We start from the raw sequence: 27,712 nt of genomic DNA, 5'->3' as shown, positions 1-27,712 counted from the left end.
GAACAGAGAGAGAATGTTCTCTGTTCGTCATGTTTTTGGGGAGACGTGAACACAGAGAATGTTCTCTGTTCTTCATGTTTTTGGGGAGACGTGAACACAGAGAGAATGTTCTCTGCTCGTCATGTTTTTGGGGAGACGTGAACACACAGAGAATGTTCTCTGTTCTTCATGTTTTTGGGGAGACGTGAACACAGAGAATGTTCTCTGTTCGTCATGTTTTTGGGGAGACGTGAACAGAGAGAGAATGTTCTCTGTTCATCATGTTTTTGGGGAGACGTGAACACACAGAGAATGTTCTCTGTTCTTCATGTTTTTGGGGAGACGTGAACAGAGAGAGAATGTTCTCTGTTCGTCATGTTTTTGGGGAGACGTGAACAGAGAGAATGTTCTCTGTTCATCATGTTTTTGGGGAGACGTGAACACACAGAGAATGTTCTCTGTTCGTCATGTTTTTGGGGAGACGTGAACAGAGAGAGAATGTTCTCTGTTCGTCATGTTTTTGGGGAGACGTGAACACAGAGAATGTTCTCTGTTCATCATGTTTTTGGGGAGACGTGAACACACAGAGAATGTTCTCTGTTCTTCATGTTTTTGGGGAGACGTGAACACAGAGAATGTTCTCTGTTCATCATGTTTTTGGGGAGACGTGAACACAGAGAATGTTCTCTGTTCTTCATGTTTTTGGGGAGACGTGAACACAGAGAATGTTCTCTGTTCATCATGTTTTTGGGGAGACGTGAACACAGAGAATGTTCTCTGTTCATCATGTTTTTGGGGAGACGTGAACACAGAGAATGTTCTCTGTTCGTCATGTTTTTGGGGAGACGTGAACACAGAGAATGTTCTCTGTTCATCATGTTTTTGGGGAGACGTGAACACAGAGAATGTTCTCTTTTCTTCATGTTTTTGGGGAGACGTGAACACAGAGAATGTTCTCTGTTCGTCATGTTTTTGGGGAGACGTGAACACAGAGAATGTTCTCTGTTCATCATGTTTTTGGGGAGACGTGAACACAGAGAATGTTCTCTGTTCTTCATGTTTTTGGGGAGACGTGAACACAGAGAATGTTCTCTGTTCATCATGTTTTTGGGGAGACGTGAACACAGAGAGAATGTTCTCTGTTCATCATGTTTTTGGGGAGACGTGAACACAGAGAATGTTCTCTGTTCATCATGTTTTTGGGGAGACGTGAACACAGAGAATGTTCTCTGTTCGTCATGTTTTTGGGGAGACGTGAACACAGAGAATGTTCTCTGTTCATCATGTTTTTGGGGAGACGTGAACACAGAGAATGTTCTCTGTTCATCATGTTTTTGGGGAGACGTGAACACAGAGAATGTTCTCTGTTCGTCATGTTTTTGGGGAGACGTTAACACAGAGAATGTTCTCTGTTCGTCATGTTTTTGGGGAGACGTGAACACAGAGAATGTTCTCTGTTCGTCATGTTTTTGGGGAGACGTTAACACAGAGAATGTTCTCTGTTCTTCATGTTTTTGGGGAGACCTGAACACAGAGAGAATGTTCTCTGTTCTTCATGTTTTTGGGGAGACGTGAACACAGAGAATGTTCTCTGTTCATCATGTTTTTGGGGAGACGTGAACACAGAGAATGTTCTCTGTTCTTCATGTTTTTGGGGAGACCTGAACACAGAGAGAATGTTCTCTGTTCATCATGTTTTTGGGGAGACGTGAACACAGAGAATGTTCTCTGTTCATCATGTTTTTGGGGAGACGTGAACACAGAGAATGTTCTCTGTTCTTCATGTTTTTGGGGAGACCTGAACACAGAGAGAATGTTCTCTGTTCATCATGTTTTTGGGGAGACGTGAACACAGAGAATGTTCTCTGTTCATCATGTTTTTGGGGAGACGTGAACACAGAGAATGTTCTCTGTTCATCATGTTTTTGGGGAGACGTGAACACAGAGAATGTTCTCTGTTCATCATGTTTTTGGGGAGACGTGAACACAGAGAATGTTCTCTGTTCATCATGTTTTTGGGGAGACGTGAACACACAGAGAATGTTCTCTGTTCTTCATGTTTTTGGGGAGACGTGAACACAGAGAATGTTCTCTGTTCGTCATGTTTTTGGGGAGACGTGAACACAGAGAGAATGTTCTCTGTTCTTCATGTTTTTGGGGAGACGTGAACACAGAGAATGTTCTCTGTTCATCATGTTTTTGGGGAGACGTGAACACAGAGAATGTTCTCTGTTCGTCATGTTTTTGGGGAGACGTGAACAGAGAGAGAATGTTCTCTGTTCATCATGTTTTTGGGGAGACCTGAACACAGAGAATGTTCTCTGTTCATCATGTTTTTGGGGAGACGTGAACACAGAGAATGTTCTCTGTTCTTCATGTTTTTGGGGAGACGTGAACACAGAGAATGTTCTCTGTTCATCATGTTTTTGGGGAGACGTGAACACAGAGAATGTTCTCTGTTCTTCATGTTTTTGGGGAGACGTGAACACAGAGAATGTTCTCTGTTCTTCATGTTTTTGGGGAGACGTGAACACAGAGAATGTTCTCTGTTCATCATGTTTTTGGGGAGACGTGAACACACAGAGAATGTTCTCTGTTCTTCATGTTTTTGGGGAGACGTGAACACAGAGAATGTTCTCTGTTCATCATGTTTTTGGGGAGACGTGAACACACAGAATGTTCTCTGTTCGTCATGTTTTTGGGGAGACGTGAACACAGAGAATGTTCTCTGTTCTTCATGTTTTTGGGGAGACGTGAACACAGAGAATGTTCTCTGTTCTTCATGTTTTTGGGGAGACGTGAACACAGAGAGAATGTTCTCTGTTCGTCCTGTCGGTGTCTCATTGATCACCAGTGAACCGTTAGTTAACCCTCTTAGACCAGGAAAGAATCTGTGTCATTTTATAGATTTATTTTGGCTATTCAAAAATAGCAGATCTACAAGCTCATAGCGCGGCACCGAGTGCCGCTTGTAGATCTGCTATTTCTTTTTTTTTTATCGTGACATTTTGTGCAAATCTTTAAATATATATATTTAAACGTTTCTAAAGTTTTTTTTAAACATTTGTAACTCAAATCTTTGCTTCTGGGGGATTCTACAAATGTCTTATAAATCCTAGCAGTTCAGCTGGTTCTCAAACTTTTTCAGGTCAAGGACCCCCAAAATTATATGTATTTGGCCGCGGATCCCCCCCCCCATGTCAAAATGTGTTGTAATAGGGACCCCCAGAAGCAAAGATTTGAGTAAAAATGTTTCCCTTTAAAAAAAAAAGTATATTCAAAGATTTGCACACACTTTCACGATTTTTCCAAAAACAGCGCTATGAGCTTGTAGATCTGCTATTTTTCAATAGCCAAATAAATCTAAAAATGCCACAGATGCGTCCCCCGGACTGAAAGGGTTAATGAAGCAACAGCAGAAGGAAAGGAATGTTGTTCTAATTACTCTCTCTCTCTCTGTTCAGCTTAACAAACCGTCTGTCTGTCTGTCTGTCTGTCTGTCTGTCTGTCTGTCTGTCTGTCTGTCTGTCTCTGTTCAGCTTAACAAACCGTCTGTCTGTCTGTCTGTCTGTCTGTCTGTCTGTCTGTCTGTCTGTCTCTCTCTCTCTCTGTTCATCTTAACAAACCGTCCGCTCAACCAGAAACAGCCCCACTGGCCCAAAAACATAAGCAACACTTAAAGGGGAAGACCGCTCATTTTCAACATTGAACTATGTCTTTAACTCACCTTAGAGCTGTTGTGTGGAAATAAGAAAAAATCCCCCCCCCCCTCTATGTTGCCTGGAACTGGAGAATTGATTGAGGTCATGTGATCAGCGACATGCGCAGGGTTTACTTTTGGCTCCGCCCCCCTCAGCCTAAAGTACACCCTGCGTATGTCACTGATCACATGACCTCAGTCATAGATAGTTCAATCAACATTGAACTATCTGCATAGTTCAATGTTGAAAATGAGTGGTTTTGCCCTTTAACCCTTTGTGTCATTTTAAGATTTATTTGGCTATTCAAAAATAGCAGATCTACAAGCTCATAGCTCGGCACTTTTTTTTTTAATGGTGAAAATGAGTGCAAATCTTTGAATATATATATTTGATTTGATTTGATTTGATTTTATTAGACGTTATACAGGAAAAAACACATGTTACATCATGTTCATCGTAGAAACGTCAAGGATACAGACACAGAAAAGTCTTGACTTATTTTCATTGTGGTCCTTGGTCTGAGACAAACAACACTGCAACAGAATACATACAGGTTGACAGTACAGTAATACATAAAACAATCAATAGCTACAATACCTACAGCATAAATACATATAATCACATTGCTAACACATAAGTAATCTCTCAAGAACAGATTCTGCACTGCGTTGGAATCTGTCGGGGAGGTTCGTCATAACGTGTGCGCATTCAGATCAGGAAGCAGGCCGCACTTTACCCAATCAAATGTAGTGGGCGGGATTCACGTGTCCGTCGATCCTTCCCCCCTCGAAACAAACCCAAACTAATTTAACAATAGCGTCCGCGGAGCAGACAAAACCACGGAAATATATTCACATTTTAACTTACTCTTTCATCATAGAAACAAGTGGGCTTATAACCAAAACGATCCATGTTCTCTGGGAGAAGTGGTGTTAGTGTTCCGTGTAGAAATATTGTTAGTGGGAATGAAAACATAGTCGCACCAACCGGAAGTGATGCGCTGAAGGCATACACAAACATCCGGTTTCCTTGCGCTCTGGTGTTACGTTTTCGTCCGTCCAGAGCCAACAGACATAGAAGAAACAGCAGAGGGCGCTGTTTTTCATTTTCAGTTGGCGATGGGTTCCCAGATTGACACATAAGTGACCCTACTATTCAATTAAATTCAATTTTATTAAAGTGTCAAATCACAAGACTGTCTCAAGACACTTTACATGTAGAGAAGAGACCCGACAATCCCACCCTGAGCAAGCAATTTTGCGACAGTGGAGACCCTAGGCTCTAGGGTGGGAGGGGCCAGGCTCTAGGGTGGGAGGGGCCAGGCTCTAGGGTGGGAGGGGCCAGGCTCTAGGGTGGCGGCCTTCTGCCTCGACCGTGTCGGGGAAAGAAGAGAGAGAGAGGGAGAGACAGACAGAGGAGAGACAGAAAGAGATACAGTGCAAGTAGTAACAATAACAATAGTAGCAAATATAATAGTGTAAGATAGTATATGATAAAATAATATAGTACAGCAATAATGTGTATGCAGTATATAATGGTATAATATAAGAATGTTAAAGGATCTACACCATGAATTTAAAAAAAATATTTGATATTTAATATCATATGGTGTATGTCCCTCAAACCTTTTTCAAAAGGTTTGAGCCTAAATCATCACTCAGATATACTCATCCCAAGTCAATTGTCTCTGGCTTATACAGCACTTTCAGCTGCAATACCAAAACGTCCTCTTGGGCAGGGGGGGGCTACTGAGAATTCTGTCTGTTAATAAAAAAAAATAGAAAAATTCTGCATAAAAAAATAAGAAAAATTTAAGAAAAATCATCTAAGAAAAATACAAAATCGAAAAAAAAACACTTTGAACATTTTTGAACAATTCCACCAAGTGTTTGAGGTGCCTGTTTCACCCACTTCCGGGGGGCGGAGCCAAAATCCGAGCCCGAACTATTTGTTCGTAGACCCCCACTTAGGGGGGGTAGAAAAAGTTTCGGAGCGATTCGGGCACTTTTCATTTAACATTGGAAACGCAAGTGACATCACTTGCATTGCACATTCTGAAATGGCCTGTTCAGACACGCCCATTCTGAAAATCTCTGAAATGAGAATGAATGACTGAATGAATGTTAAAAAAATATATTTTTTGGGGTACAAGAGACACTGGGGAGCCCAAAAAATACTAAAAACCAAAAAAAAAAATGAAATTCATGGTGTAGACCCTTTAAGATAATATACAGTATAGTGTAGTGGTATAGTGTGATGTAGTAGAAATCCACGGTGGTGCTCCATGGAGAGGCCCGGTCCGCAGTCACAGTCTTGAGCCGCAGCTGGGGGTCCTATTCTGCAGCATTTTCTAATAGCCATGCTTTGACCCTTATCTTAAAGAGGAGATGGCTGCTGGTGCTCTTTATAGTCAGGGGTAACGAGTTCCAGTTGACTGCTCCTCCAAATCTAAATGAGCGTTTTCAGTGGTGAACTGAACGTGGGCGTGGTCAGGTCTGCTATGCTGGCTCTGGTTAGGTGGGAATGGGCTTCGCTACGCTTCTGAAAGAGCTTACATAGGTACACAGGGGGCGCTGTGTGTTTATGTAGATGTTATGCACCAGGTTCAGCTGTAGTTGAACTGACCTGGCTGCCAGAGGGAGCCAACCCAACTGCTGGAAATGATCACTGCGCAAAAAACCCAAGAATCCCTAGATATCGTTGCCCGAATATTACCAGATATGATGCAAATATGATGATATCCAAATGGGATACTCTCCGAACAGTATTTGAAATATATTTCATGGTCGGAGCATATCAACTACGGATGTGGGACCACTTTTATTCTTGATAGAATATGGAGTGTATCATCCCAGATACTGTATATTACCACATGCCATATTCGGGAAATAATTCTAATCAGTGTCTAAAATATCTCATCAGAAATGGACAGCTGTCATATGTGGAGATGATTCGTTACTCATATCCAATGTCAAGATATGACCACTATCCATATTTGAAGTCCAAACACCAGTTGCAGCTTATGTCAGGATATTGCATTGATACGATCTGTAACCATATTTGAAGTCCAAACACCACTTTCATTTTATGTCAGGATATTGTATCGATACGACCTGTAACCATATTTGAAGTACGACCTGTAACCATATTTGAAGTCCAAACACCACTTGCATTTTATGTCAGGATATTGTATCGATACGACCTGTAACCATATTTGAAGTACGACCTGTAACCATATTTGAAGTCCAAACACCACTTGCATTTTATGTCAGGATATTATATCGATATGACCTGTAACCATATTTGAAGTCCAAACACCACTTGCATTTTATGTCAGGATATTGTATCGATACGACCTGGAACCATATTTGAAGTCCTAACACCACTTGCATTTTATGTCAGGATATTGTATCGATACGACCTGTAACCATATTTGAAGTCCAAACACCACTTGCATATTATGTCAGGATATTGTATTGATACGACCTGTAACCATATTTGAAGTCCAAACACCACTTGCATATTATGTCAGGTTATTGTATTGATACGGCCTGTAACCATGGCCGATCTACTTTGAAGATAAATATTAAGCTAAAAATTACAACAAAAAATCACTTTCAAATGAGCAATATTTATTTTTTAACAGAGCTGGGGCCAAGACCTCCAAAACACACACACACCTCAAAACTCTTCTCCACACACACACCTCAAACTCTCCCTCTCTCCACACACGCACTTCCAAACTCCCTCTCCACACAACTAGGAACAAGGTAGGAACGACGGGTCAAGATTGGGCAGAAGTCTCTGGAGAACTGAACTGACTTTTTAAACGGAACGGGTGTGAGTGATGCTAAAAAAATATTAAAATAAACATCCACACACACACACACACACACACACACACACACACACACACACACACACACACACACACACACACACACACACACACACACACACACACACACACACACTACCCTAAACTGTTCACAACTGTACTCCTAAAAACAGTATTAAAATAAAAACATCCACACACACTACCGTTAACTGTGCACAACTGTACTCCGAAGCTTTTGAAAGGGTGCATAAATGTTTCGTGTTCCAGTTCAGTTCCCCATAGCTTTGTTTGATTGGCTCAGCATCAGATTTGAACCAGAAACATAATGACACCTTCACGTGTTTCCAGTCCAAATCTGCCGCTAAGCCAATCAAACAAAGTAAACTGAACTGGAACCATTTATACTCCCTTCCAAAAGCTTAGGAGTCCAGTAGCCTATACACAAATCCACAGAGCGCTGCCCTGTAGGTGGCGCAGCCATTGCTGCGGTGTCAGACTCGGTGTCAGTCAGCTGCAGTCACTGACGTTACTCTTGAGTCTTTTACCTGCTTTTTACTAACTTTTACTAACACTAACTTTACAAAGATGTATAGTTATTTAGTAATTAAACCAAGCAGGTAAAGAGTAACGTCAACAGACGGACAGAACCGCAACAGCTGCTGACTGAGTCTGACACCGCAGCAATGGCGCGCTACCTACAGGGCAGCGCTCCGTGGATTAGTGTATAACTAAAAGGCTTTACACTCCAGTGTCGCCTTCTTCCTTCTCACTCTCCTGCAGATAGTGATGCTTGCCCTCTGCAGCAGGGGGGTTTGTCTGGTGAAGAGTTCGTAGTTTGTGCGAACACGGTTGGACTTCGGCTCCACACACTTCCTTCCTTTTCATCCAGGGCAGTTTGACATGAAGCCATTATTTTGGACAGCCGTCCGGCGCGCCACTTTGGTGAAGTTATTTTAAAGGCAGTCTTGTCTTCATCACTCTCTTCATCACTGACAAAGTTCGCGTCCGCACCACTGAGGTAGTCCAAGTCCTCTCTCTCTCCTCCCTTCTGCCCAATCTTGACCCGTTTCTTGAAAAGCTGTGTAACAGATGAGAAGAGGAGGTTAGACTTTTAAAGCGATCAACAAAACTAAATAAGTAAATACAGTATGAGGGTTATATTATGGCTAGCTCTAGTCCCGAGCATTAGAAAGTTCTCGCTAACCTCTGGACCAGGAACAGTGCATTTTCCATTGACTGTAAAATGAACAGGTGTACATTATGACAAGGGCTCCCAAGCTTTTCAGGCTGTGACCCCCCTTCATAATATTTGAACTGGGGACCCCCCACCCTGACAAGCACTTGGAATTTTAGGAGTTGAGGCATTACATTTAGTTGACACGGTTCCACAGATAAATGTTGTGAAAATAGCTGATCTACAAACTCACAACTTGAGGACGTCCTCAGAGTTACTACAGGGGGTCCGCCAAATCTTTGTTTGATATGATTTTTTTTTTTACATTAACCACTTGAACCCTAGCATCCCTTTTCTGAGGAGAACTTTAGCCAGAAAAAAGATCAGCAAAAGTTTATCTGAAACACAATTTTATACAATATAGAGGGGGTCCCTGCTTCAACTCTCTCTCAGCTTGGCCTGAAAACGTTGAAGACCCCTGCGTTAAACAGTATGTTGGTTTGTTTACTGTCGAATGAGAAAACAATGTTGCACTAAAGTAATTATCAGGGTACCCCCCAAAATCATTTGGGTCCCCGACCCCCAGTTTGGGAACCATTGAGAGTAGGATCACTACACTTGAGAAAACCTAAGTATGATTTTGATATTCACTGAAACAAGGCTGTTTTATGATGCTGAAAGCCTATTGTCTATGGTGGGAAGCCTTTTATAACCCCACCTTTTGTGTAAAATTCACTTTTTGGCCAGGAAATAAAACGTCCTGACAGAAAAGCTTTGATTCACTCAAGTGTGCCACCGATCTGGACTGGACAATAAAAAAATGCTATGACAGATCTGTAGAATAGGCTTAAAGGTAGGGTAAGTGATTTGCTTTGGTTAAAATAAGTGTTAAATAGCTCTATATTGTGATAGTACTCATTGCTATAGAGTGTTTGTTCAGTAACAGGAGTCTCCTTGTCTCTCCACCTCTTTATTAAACAGAAAATGCATTTTCGTTTCAGTTCAATTTTATCCAACCAGGACAGAGAACTCAATCAGGATACAGATTAAACAAGTGAAATTGGAAGTGATGACACTAAGAAATGAGCAGACAAAATTGGAACTGGAACACTATACAAATTAAGCTAAAAAAAAATTACTTTCTCCTGATTGGCTGAGATTTTGACACCTACCGAAACATTTATTTTCTGTTTATTAAAGAGCTGGAGAGACAGGGAGACATCTGTTACTGAAAAAACACTCTATAGCAATGATTACTATCAGAATATAGTATTTTAACCTTTTAACAAAATACTTTTAGTTTTAACCAAAAAATATCACTTACCCTACCTTTAAGATCAGAAACCCATGTTTTTGTTTTGGCGAGTAGTGAAACTAGTATATTGTTTATTTTTTACTACTAATATAGCTCTGGACCAGAGCTATATTATGGCAGCTACACAACCCAAGCTATAAACATTGTATGACCCCTCTGCTTTGTCTCCTCCAGTGTATTTCTCAGTAATTACCACCTCACTGTTATATCCCTTACATAAAAAAGGTAATTGATAATTCACGTGATCAATAAAATGCAACAGTAATAGAGCAGGGCAATAACTCACCCGATCTTTCCTGCTGGTAAGGGTCTTTATCCAGTTCCATCTTCTGAGCGGCTTTGATGTTCTCATAAGCCCTGTTGCAGGCTCCTAGTGAATGAAAATTACAACACAAATACCAAGTTATGAACTCTAAATGTATTATAGTAAGGCATCTCAAAAGGATAGTGATCACTCAAAGAAATGAGCAGACAAAATGTAAACTGGCAAACAAAATGGGGGTACTCTCCTGATGAACATTTATTTTCTGTTTATTTGAGAGCAAGAAGAGACCCCTGTTATTTAGCAAACACTATAGAAATTACCATTTGAATAGAAAACTAACCTTTTTAACAAAAACAACAATATAACATTTTGCAATATTAGATGGTTAGTGTGCCATCTGTTATCTTTAACAGTGTCAAATCAACACTAATCTACAATGTAGGTATTTAGCAGACGCTTTTTATCCAGAGCGACTTGCAGTAAGCAAGGTAACGCATACATAGAAAATACCTCACGATCACAGGTAAGCAGCAGGTCATCCAATTGTTAAAATTACAAGCAATTTAAGGACATAAGTCCCCAAATTAACGTGATATCAGACTTACTTCTGACTAGGCTGGTGGTCCACTGGGGCTCTGAGTCGTGAATAGCCTGCATCACAGCCTGGGTCACCACCTCATTGTGAGCAGTACGGAAGCTGTGGAAAATCACACTTTTAAGATACCCCTCATTCAGCATAATATTTTTTTCCTAAAATGTTTATCCCACGATTTTGTAACCCCATTTTTTACACCCAGTGCCAATTGTCTATGTAATCCTGGGCACTACCTTCCCTCTGCCAACCTTGCCAACCTAGGGAGGCCAGGGCCGAGCTCATGCCTCCTTCAATGCATGAGAGCCAACTGACCTTATCACCTGACAGGGGAGAGTTTCCCTGGTTGGACGTAGCGCGTGGAAGGAACACGTTATTCCAACCAGTTCCTTTCCCCTCCATCAGGCGCCCCGGCTGGCCAGGGGGAGGCAGTATAGTGACCAGGATTACTGCATGTTTTTGTGAGGGTATCTACCCTAGGAGACACGGGGAGAACATGCAAACTCCACACAGAGAGGCCCTTTCGCCAACCCCACCTAGGGTATGGGCACTGATATTTTCAGCATAACATGATACAAAAGTGTTATGTTATTTCACAAACAGAGGCATTTCAGAGGTGGGGGGGTGGGGGGGGGGGGTGGGAACATACCTGTCCTCCGGCTGGACCTGCCATATCTCTCCGAGGCTTCTATAGATTTAACGGACGGTGGTCTGTAGGGACATTAATACAGTGGTGTCAGTCTAACTGTACTTTTCAGGCCCTGACCCCCCAAAATAATCATATTTGAACTGGGGACCCCCCACCCTGACAAGCACTTGGAATTGTAGGCATTACATTTAGTTTGACTCGGTTCCACAGATAAATATTGTGAAAATATCCGAACTACAAGCTCACAATGCCTAGCACTGCTAGGCGTGAGCTTGTAGATCGGCTGATTTCACAATATTTGCCTATTTTTTACATAATATTTGGCCAATTTGGTATTAAAAGGTCTTAAATTCCTTAAATTGTAACTTTATAAATGTGCAGATACCCTGTATACACTGTATGTTGGTGTGTTTACTGTTGAGTGAGAAAACAATGTTGCACATTAAGCTAATCATCTGGGGACCCCCCTGGGAGTCCAGACCCACAGGTTGAGAACCACTGCTCTAGGGTCTAGGCACCTAGCTCTCCTTACGCTTTACTTTGGGATATACTCCATACATCAAAACGGCTCACGATGTGAGCCGTTGTGAGCTTGTATATCGGCTATCGAGGTATTAAAAGGTCTTAAAAGTCCTTAAATTGTAACTTTATAAATGTGCAGGTACCCTGTATACAATTTTACTGTATGTTGGTTTCTTTACTGTCGAGTGAGAAAACAATGTTGCACTAAGGTAATCATCTGGGACTCAGTTTGGGAACCATTGCAAGTATGATCACTACACTTGAGTAAACATAAGTATGATTTTGATATTCGCTTAAACAAAGGCAGTTTCATGATGCTGAAAGCCTATTGTCTATGGTGGGAAGCCTCTCAGACCCCCACATTTTGTGTAAAATCCACTTTTTGGGAAGGAAATAAAATATGTCCACCAGACAGAGAATCTTTGATTCACTCAAGTGTGTTTATTCAAGTCCTGCATCACCCTGTTAGCGTATTTCTCAGTAATGACCACCTCACTGTTAATTATCCCTTACATAAAAAGGCAATTAATAATACACGTGATCAATCAAATGCAACAGTAATAGAGCAGGGCAATAACTCACCCGATCTGTCCTGCTGGTAAGGGTCTTCGTCTTTTTTATGTCCTCCGGTCCCGTCCAGCTCCATCTTTTCACTGCCTCCTAGTGAATGAAAATTACAACACAAATACCATGTTATGAACTCTAAGTGTATTATATTAAGACATCTCAAAAGGATAGTATTAGTGATCACTCAAAATGCAAACTAAATGGGAGTACTCTCCTGATGATGAAATGTATTTTGTTTATTTGAGAGCTAGAAGAGACAGGGAGACTCCTGTTATTTAGCAAACACTATAGAAATGATTACCATTTGAATAGCAAACTAACCTTTAAAAAAAAAAAGAAAAAAATCACTTACACCAATATTACATTTTGCAATATTAGATGGTCAGTGTGCCATCTGTCATCTTTAACCGTGTCAAATCAACACTAATGAACAATGTAGGCATTTAGCAGATGCTTTGTATCCAGAGCGACTTACATTAAGCAAGGTTATCACATACATGCAGAGAGACAGTGTAGTGCCTCAGTAAAGTAGGATCACAGGTAAGCCAGGTCATCAAATTGTTAAAATCACAACCAATTTAAGGTCATATTACTACTCAGATTAACAGCCTGATAAAAAACTTACTTTGGAGTTGGTGGAGGCTCAACTTTGGTGTCTGAAATCCTCTATTGTCTGGATCACAGCAGTTGTAACCTCCTCCTTATGAAGCGTTCGGAAGCTGAAGACAGACACACACACACACACACACACACACACACACACACACACACACACACACACACACACACACACACACACACACACACACACACACACACACAACAGGTGCATTTAAAAACCAAGACCAGACCAAGGCATGTATGAATACAGTGGTGTCCAAGGCAATTATGTGCTGTGGAAGGCAGATAATGTTAATTATAATTGGATGCTTGGTCAAACATATCAATAATAATTTAGAAACAAATATAGTCTGGGAAAGCCAGACGATCAGAGATCTCTGCCTACTGACATGGTCATCTAAATTCAAAATGGTCACCATTATGTTAAATATATGGACTCAAGGCAGACTGTCTCACGATTATAAACATTTTGATATTGACCATTTGAGTACATACTGTACAGCTACCTTCACCAGTGGAATGCAAGTATGGATTAAAATTGTAAATACTAGTAGCCCACCAATTTGGAATGAGTAAAATGATTTTTCTCAACATCTGCTGCCTTTTAAAATTTACATGTTTTGGGGGGTCTTTTTTGGATTGAGATGGTCCAGGGGCTGGGTCTGGCCCCCAGGCCCATGTAAAGACTACGCAATAAAGAGTGTATGAATGGTACCAATAAATGGACTCAATTACGCCCCATCTTAGGTGTGCGCTGGTGTCACACAAAAATAGCTGATCTACAAGTGATGCAACACATTGTGAGCTTGTAGACCAGCCATTTTTAATACAGGCACCTTGTGCAACAAAGTATAAACCAGGCTTTATGGTTCATTTGTATCTCTGAGTTAAATTGTGTATCAACGTGTTAATCTTTGTATACAGTCAAATAAATTATTATGACATGACATCACATAAATGTAACAGATGCCTGTTAAGTTGCACTGACAAGACTATTCATTCATATTCACACTTGATAGTGTAAATATACTCATAGTATTGACAGTAGCAATAATCTACTGAGTCATTATATTCACTGCTGATGGTTTAACACAGCCACAATTGGCACAGTGTACAGTAGGCTACAATAATTTAGATTACATTAGTAAAGGTCAATTGTAATGGTATTTGCCTTATTTTCTCACTGTTTGCATTTGCCCAGATTATTACTATCTCTATTAATTACCTGTCTCTGCACCAAAAGGTAGACACAAACAAGAAATTTCAGCATAAGAGATTGGATGACAGCTCATTTTGGTTAAAGGTAGGGTAAGTGATATTTTTGGGTTAAAACAAACAATTTTTAAGGTTAAAGTACTATATTGTGATAGTAATCATTGGTACTGTATAGCAGGGGTCTTCAACAGGGGGTCCTCAGAGTTACTACAGGGGGGCCAAGACATGTTTGTGTGATAGGAACCTTTTTTTTTAACCTGTTGAAACCTAGAATTCCTTTTCTGAGGGGAACATTAGCCAAAAATAGCAGATCTACAAGCTTGTAGATCGGCATTTCGGTTTGGTTAACAGTTACTGAACAAAATCTCTATAGCAATGATTACTGTCACACAATATAGAGCTACTTAACACTGTTACTGAACAAACACTATAGCTACTATCACAATATAGAGCTATTTAACACTGTTACTGAACAAACACTCTATAGCAATGAGTACTATCACAATATAGAGCTACTTAACACTGTTACTGAACAAACACTATAGCTACTATCACAATATAGAGCGATTTAACACTGTTACTGAACAAACACTCTATAGCAATGAGTACTATCACAATATAGAGCTATTTAACACTTATTTTAACCAAAGAAAATCACTTCCCCTATGCCTTTAATTAAGTAAAAATACACGGTAGATTATCAAAGTGGGGTCCAGGGAGGGACCACCAGAGGTTTCTGAGGGGGTTCCCTAGCTATATTAGTTAATATAGCATGAAAAAAACAGTTTAACCACCCTATTACATCAGCTATTTGAAAATAGCAGATCTACAAGCTCAGGTTGCAAATATTTTCAGAAGGGGGTCTGCAGCCAAATAGCCTCTATTTTGGATTTGGGGGTCCTTGACATGAAGGACCACTGCATTTTCATGAGAAAATATAAAAGCTGTGCATTACCTGTAATATTATCTCACTGCTCCAACCTCTGTGACTGTGCATGCCAAAAGTCTCCAAAAGTCTCCACAAATATATCAGCAGCTTGTAGAAACTTCCTTTCTTGTCCAACAGTCTTTTAGTGCCTTTATTTCAGTTCGTTTTAACCTAAATCACTTCAGCTATCACAGAGCCTGCATCCTGCATGAGAGTTACTGACTGCGCGCACTCAGAGTTCATTCAAGGTTCACTGCTGCTCCAATGAGTCAAGAGCCAATAGCTGCCTGCAACGTCATGGCACTTTAGCACACAGCCAATCGCATTTCGTTTTTTCAAACTGAAATTTGGCGGGCATGCACCCACAAAGCAACAGACGTCTGCAATGCATTGTGGGACTTGTAGTTAATTTTGGAAGTGCTTTCCATTGACACGCTGTATGTGTCGTTTTTTCAGAAACTACAACATGGCGTCTACATTCATTCACTGTTGATATGCAATATATTCAGTTAGTTTGGGCATTAAAATGTGTGATTATAATGTGGAATCAGATTTCATTACAGCTGATTATTTGCTTATATAACCTGTCAATGAATATATGATGTCTGTTGTATGATGTCGTTTTTTTAAACTTATTTCAAGCATGATTATTTGTGTTAGGCATTGATGAATACAGTAAATTATGTTTAATATCTGGTCGCCATATATTGTTCCAATTTTTTAAGTATTTTACCCATATTTGCATATTTATTTAAAAGGATTTATTTAATTTTTTTCTGTGCCACTTTTCCCCAAAACAAGTGTATGCTGGGCTGATATATACACTGTAACAAGTTCTGTCACATCTATAATGTGAATTGTAGTTTTTTCATTACATTAATATATTCCGCATGTGTGTGTGTGTGTGCGTGTGCGTGCGTGCGTTTATCATTAAATGGGTGATAATTGCCCCCATTTCCATAGTCCCCCATAGATGTTTAACAATGACCATACCTGACAGCTGAGGTCAAGACCTTTGCATAGCCAACAGTTTGCCATATGTATACAAGCCTTTAATCATGGAGTCTGGGTTCAAGACCCGAGGTCATTATTTCAAAGCAGTATGCTGCTGTATACTTTGTGCAACAAAATAACACCTTGTACAAGCGGCATGCACCTATTTTGTATGTTTGAAGAGCATCATACTGTGTACTCAACCACTGTATGTGTTTTGTGTACACACACTGTCTGTCTGTCTGTCTGTCTGTCTGTCTGTCTGTCTGTCTGTCTGTCTGTCTGTCTGTCTGTCTGTCTGTCTGTCTGTCTGTCTGTCTGTCTGTCTGTCTGTCTGTCTGTCTGTCTCGCCATTGCAGTCCCGAGTTTAGGCCTGCATTGGGGATTGTGTTCCATTACTCCCCCCACTAGAGGAATATAGGCCTATCCCTACTTGTCCTCTCAGTTTCTATCATTTCAGAATAGATACACTAGCCCTCCTATTTAGGATACAAAGCTAGTGTCCTCATGGAACTTATCAAGGAACTTTGATGTTCTTGCTAGAGGCCTTGATCACTTAGCATGGTCCTTACCAAGAGAGGGCCATAGACTCACTGATTATACTGGTCTCGTTCACGTCCAAGATGATTAACTGAATGCTTACACTTACCTAATACCTACCATTAAATTCAAGAGAAACGCTGATAGAGTCCAATGTATGCCTTGATCAACATTCAGACTTCCCTAAATATAATGACAGCTTGCTGTCCCATAGCCAATTCAACTGCATACTTTCTGGGGGTCTTTACCCAGAGATGTTCTGTTTTTATCCAGTTACCAGCAAAGCAGAATCATTTGCAATGCATACAGAAATAAGGACATGTACAAGCTTGCTGCCTCTGTGTTGTTTATGAAAGGTAAAAACAACAGATCTGCATGCTTAGCTTCCCTGGTAAGGATCCTTGGGCTCTGTGAGCCCCATCCCATTTTGACCCTACCTGTGAGACAGACTGTATCCACTTAAAGCTCTTGAGCTCGACCCATTGGATAACTTATACATCAGTTAAATATTTTACATAATATGAACCCAAGATAATTGTGACACACAAAGATATGCCATAGATGTAATCAGTACAGTACTAGTCCATACCCGGGGATGTGAGCACTGAAAGTATTTGCAGACTTTGGGTTATGCACTGCGTACACAGTATGCTTAGATCAACTACAGTAGGAGAGGAGGTTTCTCATTTGATCATGGCTGTGTGTAACAACTTGTCATTTACCTGACATTGAGTAGTCTTTACCATAACCTGACATTTCCAGACCAAAGGTCATATTTGGAACGCATATATGACACAAATAAGATGTAGCTGGAATCCTAGTATAATATACTATGTCCTCTGTAGGATACCACTGTATACTGGGTCTATATTTGACTAGATATCATATGGCACATATCAACAAAACTCATTTGCATCAGCATTGGTCCGTATTCTGTAGAGAATCCAAGGAAATATACATTGTTATAAGTTAAGGATTCTGGACCTTTTCACTTAGTGATATGCTATGGATACTGTCAGTATTCTACACAAATTAATACGAATATCTTAATATTTTTTGTATCAAAACATAATATGACAAGAATAACATATGTGTCATATGAAAAGGTTTTATATACCTCCCAAAGTCATATATTGAGTCAATATTTTATCAAATGTGGAGCCTACCGACAAAACTTCAAATATGTTCCAGAAATTATCCATATTCTCAAGATAATCAAGAAAATAGAAATCACCAGATTAAGATGTAGCTGGTATTTTGACATAATATATGTCCTCATGATGTATGTTGGGTTCACATTTGACCAGATACTCAGGATAAGTATCGGAAATGGTCCGTATTCTACAGAAAATCTAATGATATTTCTGGATAAATATTTTGGGATTTCACCTGGTAAAAATTACCAGATTCTGTCCATTTTCATGACCTATCAATATCAGGTCAAACTCTCACCCAAAACAGGCCCAATGGCAACATCTTTGGTATTATGTTATGACAAAGGGTGATGATATATGCTACAGATATTGCCATTATTCTACTCAAAATAGGGTATCAATATATTCCGGTATACTTAATTCTCTAGTGGCTCCAGAGTCAAGATATGACTTTAAGTGATATGAGCTTAACATTGTAATAACACTGTATTTGTGACACATTCAGATATGCCATAGATTTGATCCGTATTCTAGAAAAAAAATTGTGCTCAGATATGTCCAGATAGGATATAAGGTGATATTTGGAACACACAGATGACACAAATAAGATGTAGCTGGTATCCTTATATAATATATGTCCTCATGAGGTATCTTGGGTTCATATTTGACCAAATATGGCATATCAATAAACTCAGGATATGTATCAGAAATGTTCTGTATTCTACATAAAATCCAGTGACGTAGCCAATGAGATATTTTCGTATTCTGGCTCAATTTGCCCAGTATAAATCACCAGATTCTGTCAATTTTCATGACCTATCAATATCAGGTAAATATCTCACCCAAAACAGGCCCAATGGCAAAATCTTTGGTATTATGTTATATATGACAAAGGGTGATGATATATGCTACAGATATTGCCATTATTCTACTCAAAATAGGGTATCAATATATTCCGATATACTTAATTCTCTAGTGGCTCCAGAGTCAAGATATGACTTTAAGTGATATGAGCTTAACATAGACTGTATTTGTGACACATTCAGATATGCCATAGATTTGATCCGTATTCTAGAAAAAAAATGTGTGCTCAGATATGTCCAGATAGGACATAAGGTGATATTTGGAACACACAGATGACACAAATAAGATGTAGCTGGTATCCTTATATAATATATGTCCTCATGATGTATATTGGGTTCATATTTGACCAAATATGGCATATCAATAAACTCAGGATATGTATCAGAAATGTTCTGTATTCTACATAAAATCCAGTGACGTATCCAATGAGATATTTTCGGATTCAGGCCCTTTTTGCCCAGTATAAATCACCAGATTCTGTCCATTTTCATGACCTATCTATATCAGTTAAATATCTCACCCAAAACAGGTCCAATGGCAATATCTGTAGTAAATATGTTTTATATGACAAAAGATGATGATATATGCTACAGATATTGCCATTATTCTACTCGAAATAGGGTGTCATTATATTCCTATATACTGCGTTACGTCATATTCATACATTGTGTATGACAAGCAGATTATAGAATATAGAATATTTCATCCATATTTGTATGAATATGGCTTATGTCAACAAAACTTTCAATATGCATCGGAAATGGTCTGTATTCTTTAGTGGTTCCAGAGTAAAGATATGACTTTAAGTGATATATGAACTCAATATCTGACACATCCAGATATGCCATAGACTTAATCAGTATTCTAGAAGAATATTGTGAACAGATATATCCAGATATGATCTAAGGTCATTTACGGAACACATACATGACAAAATTAAAATGTTGCTCATATCCTAGTACAATATATTATCTTCATGATGTATATTAGGTTAATATTTGCCCAGATATGTTGCATATCAACAAAACTCAGGATATGCATCAGAAATGTCCGTATTCTAGCGAGAATCAAAAAACTGATATTTGGGGATTCTGGCTCTTTTCGCCCAGTGACAGTGTTTCTCTCTCTCTCTCTCTCTCTCTCTCTCTCTCTCTCTCTCTCTCTCTCTCATTCTCTGTCTGTCTGATTCTTCCTCTGTCTGTCTGCTTGTCTCTCTCTGTCTGTCTTTGTCTCTGTGCCGATTGCCGAAGTGTTTCATTGATGCATATGAGGTGATCTGATGTCTCTCTCCAACTACACAGTACATTCCTGTGTTCATTTATCTCTTAGGGTGTATACATGTAACCACAGGGACCCGTCAGGGTCCGTTTGGTTATACTGTGCACACCCTCAACTAAGCTGGCAGCATACTCGAAAACGAAGTTCGATCTGTTTCCGGTTTGCCGACACAAGCAAAGTTATCTGAGGACAAGACTGTTTTATACTCGCTGTTCTGAGTGTTAGACCTCGAGTGTTAGACCTCGCCGGCTCGGCTCGCCCACTGTATATTGTACAGTGAGGATCACAGATCTCCTGTTTGTTTACATCAGCATCCAACATGCTTTGACATAATTTGTTTCTGGAAAAAATTGAGATTCCGCACACTTACAGCAAAAAAGTATTTTATTGTGAGTACAATGTTTAGGTCCAACTGACCTTCATCAGGTATCCCCAATATCATTGTCTCCGCCAGGCCGAAGCCATGGCCGAGATTATGTTTTGCACCCCGTCCGTCCGTCCGTCCGTCCATCAGTCTGTGTGTGTGTGTGTGTGTGTGTGTGTGTATGTGTGTGTGTGTGTGTGTGTGTGTGCGTGTGTGTGTGTGTGTGTGTGTGTGCGTGTGTGTGCGCGTATGTCCGTCTGTGAACAGTAAATATTCAGCACTGGTCGCCCGATCGCAACGAAACTGTGCACACACACTTCCTGGATGCCAGCGCAGAACCTCTGCTACAAATGTTTCAGATCGGCCTGTTATAGCGCCACCAGGAGGCCAATTTTTGCAAAACACATTTTTTATAGTACTCCTACAGATTTTGTCCAAACATCACGCAAATCGGTATACAGTATCACTATAGTCATTAAACCAAAAAGATCTGTCGGATTTTTCATATTCCATCCTGATTGGCTAAGATTGGCTTCCAAAGTTTGCAGGAGTGGTCCGTTTTGAAGGCCGAGGAACACATGCCACCCTTTTCACATTGTCCTGTCATAGCGCCACCAGGAGGCAGATTTTTGCTAAACTACATTTTTTATATTACTCCTACAGATTTTGTCCAAACACCATATAAATCGGTACACTTTATCTCTAGTCATGTGATCAGTCCGATTTTTCATATTCCATCCTGATTGGTAAATTTCGAACATTGGTGGCCCACAATAACCTTCCTGATTTTTTTGTTTGTTTCTGAAACGATGTCATTTCTGGTAACAGCCACTGTGAGCAAAGTGTGTAATCTCTCCATTAATTCATTGCCACCTTTTTGTTGTTTCCCTGACAGATAGACTGTTATACCTCCTAACCTACTCAGACAACCTCTGTTCAAAGCTGTCCATGGTACCTTGTTGGAAGATTGCTGAAATTAAACAATATAAATCACATGTTGAGCATGTTGCATGTTGAGTTTAGGTAGCTATGTCTATAGTTTTGAATTGTCAAGAAGCATGTTGTACCTTGTACTCATTCACTCAATAAAACAACTTATTAAAGTTTAGGTACTGTAGCTCTCATATGACTATAGAGATCATGTGTAGCGATTTGCATGATGTTTGGACAAAATCTGTAAGAGTAATATAAAAAAAAGTGTTGCCTCCTGGTGGCGCTATAAAAGGCAGATGTGAAAAATGCAGGGCAGAGGTTTTTCCTTGGCCTCTAGGGAGTGTCGGTTCAAAGTTTCACGCCGATCGGTGCAGGTAAAATTGATAATCGGCCTGTTATAGCGCCACCATGAGGCTGATTTGAAAATGTTCTGGTGGTATTTCTTCTTCGGCCTAGTGGCCCTTTCATGGCAATCGAACACTGCGTTCATGATTTGAGGCATGTTTTTCAAAACGGACCAATCCTGCAAACTTTGGAAGCCAATGTTAGCCTACCAGGATGGAATATGAATAATCGGACAGATCCGTCCTGATCACATGACTATAGAAATAATGTGTACCAATTTGTGTGATGTTTGGACAAAATCTGTAGGAGTAATATAAAAAAGAATTATTGCAGAAATCTACCTCCTGGTGGCGCTATAACAGGCCAATCTGGAAAGGTAACGCTCTTCTCTGGCATCCTGGGAGTGTGCGTGCACAGTTTCGCTTCGATCGGTTCAACAGTGCCGGAGATTAGCTGTTCACGGACGGACGGACGGACGTACAGGGGGCAAAACCTAGCCTCTGCCACGCCTTCAGCCTGGCGGAGACAAATATCTAAATATTGTATCAAGCGATCTGTAAATCTGTATGAGGTGCACACAAAAGCCAGAGAAGACGTTAAAATGACCCAGGACCCGCTTCTAAGTCAAATACCCCTTAACTAGAAACACTATCCCTGTTTCTCTAAGGCTTGATTGGACAGTCGGAGTGGGCGGAGTATTTCCCCGGCTGCGGAGGCGTGTCCCAGTCTCCCATTGACGTGGTAACGGCCCAGACCAAACACGACCCCAGTTTGACCCCTGTGACCCCGCTGGGATACAGTCACCACGGCAACATGCCCTTTGAACTCTCCAACAACGGACACTCAGGTAACTACGGCAACCGACTCCACACGGCCTCCTCACATCATAGGTATCCTAGCCAGAGCCCTGCACGGGTCCAATTTAGCAAATCCGTCACCCATGATTATCTCAAATCCAATCCAGAACAGCCCCGCCCATCCAATAATGGACCTATGAGCTTGTAAATCTTAATTTGGTGAGATGGAAAGATCCAGCCAGAGCCAACTCAGATCCAGAGTATGGCGAAAGACAATAAATTAAAGAGCACTTTTGTATCACCATAATAAACAATAATAACAATTAAGGTCCCATCCCTTTAGACGGAATCATCATGACATCAACAAAAAAAATCATACGGGTAGATGACGCCAGTAGCATCGCATTTGGAGCAGTGTTATTCATTAACCAATTTTCTGGAAGAACAGGACATTTATGATGTTGATATTGTTATTGACAATTATGATGCTATTTTATTATAAATATACACAGGTTAACAAACTAGACATACTGTAGCTAATGTTCTGGACACTTTATTTTATGTTGTGAAAAAGTCTGTAGACATTCTACCCGAATATACCCGTTTGTTTACAAACATTCAACATTTTTTATCTGGTCTATTCAGTGGTCATATCGCTCCCAGACTGGATGGGACTGGGGGGCCTGCCCTGGCTCTTCACAGCCGTCCAGATGCACCTGCACTGGGGCAGCGGAGGACCCAGCCATGGAGGCAGTGAACACGCCATCGATGGACACAGCGCCGACGCAGAGGTACCGTGTGTGTGTGTGTGTGTGTGTGTGTGTGTGTGTGTGTGTGTGTGTGTGTGTGTGTGTGTGTGTGTGTGTGTGTGTGTGTGTGTGTGTGTGTGTGTGTGTGTGTGTGTGTGTGTGTGTGTGTGTGTGTGTGTGTGTGTGTGTGTGTGTGTGTGCTCTTTTATTTCGATCCTAATGAGGACCAGACGGCCACAAAAGGTTTGATAAAAGCATCCAATGAAACTCTCTCACACACACACACACACGTGCACGCACGCACGCACATACATCCACGCACGCACGCACACATGCACTCACATGAAGTTGTGGTTCGCAGCACCCTGAACTCCTCCCATATGTCTCCCTGCGAGAAAAGGAAGGATGAAAAAAGAAAGACTGAAGGGAAAAGAAAGAGAGACAGAGGGAGAGAGAGGGGGTGGTGAGTGGTGACAGAGAGAGGAGGTGAAGAGAAAGGATCAACATTACACTTCCTCTCTCCATCTGTCACCTGACTGTATGCCAGCTACTGTATACAGAGTGACCTCTGACTCAGCTATTATTAACATTCTGACTGTATGCCAACCTCTGACTCAGCTATTATTAACATTCTGTTAACCACTTATTATACTTTGTTGTATGACAAAATAGCAGATCTATACAAGCTCACAACAAGCTCACACAGGCTTCATTTGATTCACTACAACTCTGTCTGTCTGTCTGTCTGTCGTTCTGTCTGTCCGTCCGTCAGCTTCATGTGGTTCACTATAACTCGGATAAGTTCTCCAACATCTCAGAAGCCATGACCCAGACCCACGGCCTGGCTGTCCTGGGAGTTCTGATAGAGGTGAGACACACATGATCACTAATCCACTTAAATGAATGAAATTAAGTGTTAAATAGCTCTACGTATATTCTCATCATCATCATTAATAAATATAACCATTGCTATAAGTGTTTGTCTAGTAATAGGGGGTCTCTCCTGCAGCTCCTTAATAAACAGAACATTTATTTTCACGTCAGGATATCATATTCATCCAATCAGGACTCACGATACAGGATAAACAAGTAATGGAGGTGAGTGATAGAGACATAAAGAAATGAGCAGACCAAATTGAAATTGGAATACAATACCATTTAAGCTAATAGCTTAAATGCTTTGTGTAGTTCTCTGGTTGGAAAAAACGGATATTCCAACCTGAAAATGTATGTTTTATTTATTAAAGAGCTGGAGTGACGCAGAGACCCCTGTTACCGAACAAACACTAGATACAGTAATGATTGCTAACATCACTTCAAATGGGACTTTTACTGTGTATAGACCAGTGCGTTGAGAGACGATCTTCGTGCAAAGTGTTCCATGTATGTATTCAGACAGGAGAGGAGACCAACGAGGCCTTCAACAACATCTTCAACTACCTGGGACGCGTCCGACACGCAGGTACTGACACACACCGCATCCACAGCCCACACTGTCAAATCCTCAGTCGGGACGGGTCCATTTGGTTCCATTTGTACCCTGGTCAGAGTTAAATTATCTCTGGGATTTTACAGTGGAAAGCAGTGGTTCCCCAGTTTGATAATGCATTATACGGACCCCCATAACTCTGAGAGTGTACAAATGTAACCAAATGGACCCTTACTGACCGAAAAGTTTCCATTTGGTTCCCAACGATCAATCATTTAGCTTGGGACTCCCTGGAACCCCCTCAAGGACCCCAGGGGGTCCGCGGACCCCACTTTGAGTACCACTGGTGTACAGTAACCGTACCAGCCTGTGACATCAGTTCCCATCTAAAAAAAGACAAATAAATCAATAGAAATGCCATAAACAGTCTCTGAAATCTGGTTTTATGCCAGTTAAAGAAGCAAACATATATCATAAAGGCCATTTGAGTCTAAAATGAGCAAAAATAATGAATAATTGGTTATTTATTTCCTGTTTCCATTTGAAACTGGTTGAACTGGGATCTAAGTGACCCAATGACCACCACATTTCACCGGCCACAAAGTTCTCTCCAACATTTGCAGGAGAAACAAGTTCTCATGAACATATTACATAGTACAATTTAGGCATAAATAGTAGACGCTTATCCATGCAGAGAGGCTTGCAAGTGCAAGTGCATCGGAATAAGCAGAGAAAGCATGAGCTCTATAGTCAATAAACAACAAGGTAAATAGTCACAATAAAATGTATTATTATTATTATTATTACATGAGTAGAGGGCCGAAATAACAGCCTCAAATAAGCTTGGTTGCCAGGTAGACAACCTGAGCATCTGTCTAAAAAAATTATGCTATAACATTCTTAACACTTGTGCTTGAGAAAGAAAAAACAAATTACTGTGTAACAAGTTCTCAAGAACACATTAAAGCTCCATTGTAGCCTACATACTGTAGCTGCTAGCGGTGTCACGCACCGAAAGTAGCGTGACACCACACACAACTAAGCAGATCAGTGTAGTAATAGCTTATACAGTCTATGAGTAATAGTCATTTTTAATAGCATGCACTGCATTACTATACACAAGGTTAGAAACAGACTGTAAACAAGACCGAACGCATGTATGGAAAGAGTGAATATGGATCAGATCTGCATGCCTTCTGTATTGATATATAGATATTTAATACTTTACTGCACATTTTATGGATCTGCTAAGTTGCTCAACCCCCATTCTGAACATGTCTGAAGATGCAGCTTAAGTTTTCTTTTTGCTGCTGATGGTTATTTGCTGCAAGTGTGTGTGTGTGTGTGTGTGTGTGTGTGTGTGTGTGTGTGTGTGTGTGTGTGTGTGTGTGTGTGTGTGTGTGTGTGTGTGTGTGTGTGTGTGTGTGTGTGTGTGTGTCTTTCCTGCACTTTTTAGCCTTAAACGCAGTAATATTTGTTGTATTTATGTTGTTGTTGTTGCACAGTCTTGCAGACATGTCGCAACCATTTTTCGATACTTGTACCTGTACTGCAGGCCCGGCGCCAGGATGAAATGACTAAGGGTGCAGTTGAATATTGTGAGGGTGCACACCAGTGGCGCAGCATGCACGGAAATGTGCGGTTATTGGGCGGATTTTGACCGTTTTTGGGCGTTTGTTTGTTACTTTATTTCGGTTTTAGGGTTAGGGTTAGGGTTAGGTTAGGCTTATGTTATTTAATTCTTATTTTTGCCTGATTTTACCGATTTTTTTATCAAAAAATTAAAAAAAGAAATTCCCAAAAATTATAATTTTAAAACATAAACCGAGGGCACAATTTGAAACTGAGGGTGCCAGGCCCCCTCGTGGCGCCGGGCCTGCTGTACTGTATGAATGAGAGACAAATAAAACCCTCTTGATTTCTTGATTCTAATCCTTCCATGTGTGGTCAGGTCAGAAGGTGTCCATCCCAGCGTTTGACGTCCAGTCTCTGCTTCCTGCTGACCTGACTCGCTACTACAGATACAACGGCTCTCTGACCACCCCGCCCTGCCACCAGACCGTACTGTGGACCCTGCTCCACCACGCCGTTCGAATCTCCCCCGCTCAGGTAGGGAGGCTGTGTGTGTGTGTGTGTGTGTGTGTGTGTGTGTGTGTGTGTGTGTGTGTGTGTGTGTGTGTGTGTGTGTGTGTGTGTGTGTGTGTGTGTGTGTGTGTATGTGTGTGTGTGTGTGTGTGTGTGTGTGTGTGTGTGTGTGTACACACTGTATCTTTGTGAGGACCATGGATCCTTATAAGGATAGAATTAAAGAAGAAGGAAGGCATTTAGCAGACGTTCTTAATCCAGAGCGATTTACAGTAAGCAAGGTAAACAGGAGGTAAAACATTAAATGTAGACAGTGTAGTGCCTCAGTAATCTAGGATCATAGGTAAACCAATAACCTCAGTCTAAACAGTATAATATATATTTAAAAAACAAATCTGTACATTGAAACTATACAAACTATTGGATGCCTGGTGAACAAATGAACCTATCATCTGTCTACATAACATGCATCTAAATTACATGATAACCTTTGCATAAGACTGCATGGTCGTCAAGGCTATGTGCTACGAGCTAAGGTGGAGTTAGAAGAGGGGAGTCTTCAGATTACGGCGGAAACACATTCACATTCCTAATTTTATATTGACGCTTGGGCAACTTCATTTCACATCCCATATGGACGAGTAGGGATCATTATTTTTTATTCGCACCACTCATCGCAGCTAGGCACTCGCTCAACTAGCTTAGCTCCTCACTCGGGCCTCACTCAACTTTCAACTTTCAACTCCCCTTCTCTCTCCACACAATTCCTTCGTGTAATGGAGAGAAGAGAAAACAATTTCTTGCCGTCAGCCAGT

The 27,712-nt window shown here is 40.7% G+C and overlaps 1 protein-coding gene across 1 annotated transcript in view; it reads left to right on the top strand.

Annotated features, from left to right (window-relative positions):
* The window catches only part of ca14 (carbonic anhydrase XIV), a gene marked incomplete at its 3' end in the record, with an annotated part of 52,051 nt that overhangs the window by 9,013 nt on the left and 15,326 nt on the right, over positions 1-27,712 (top strand). Inside the window, exons 6-10 of the mRNA XM_080425726.1 lie at positions 22,505-22,684; positions 23,280-23,425; positions 24,156-24,251; positions 24,779-24,845; positions 26,764-26,921. Of these exons, the coding sequence (XP_080281852.1) occupies positions 22,505-22,684; positions 23,280-23,425; positions 24,156-24,251; positions 24,779-24,845; positions 26,764-26,921 (647 nt within the window). The remainder of the gene's footprint in view (positions 1-22,504; positions 22,685-23,279; positions 23,426-24,155; positions 24,252-24,778; positions 24,846-26,763; positions 26,922-27,712) is intronic.

This window comes from Gymnoscopelus braueri, assembly GCF_963280865.1.
Source record: "Gymnoscopelus braueri genome assembly, chromosome: 4".
In the NCBI taxonomy this organism is placed as follows: Eukaryota; Metazoa; Chordata; class Actinopteri; order Myctophiformes; family Myctophidae; genus Gymnoscopelus; species Gymnoscopelus braueri.
Note: the sequence above shows the minus strand (reverse complement) of the source record. Positions and strands in the feature narration are given on the sequence as shown.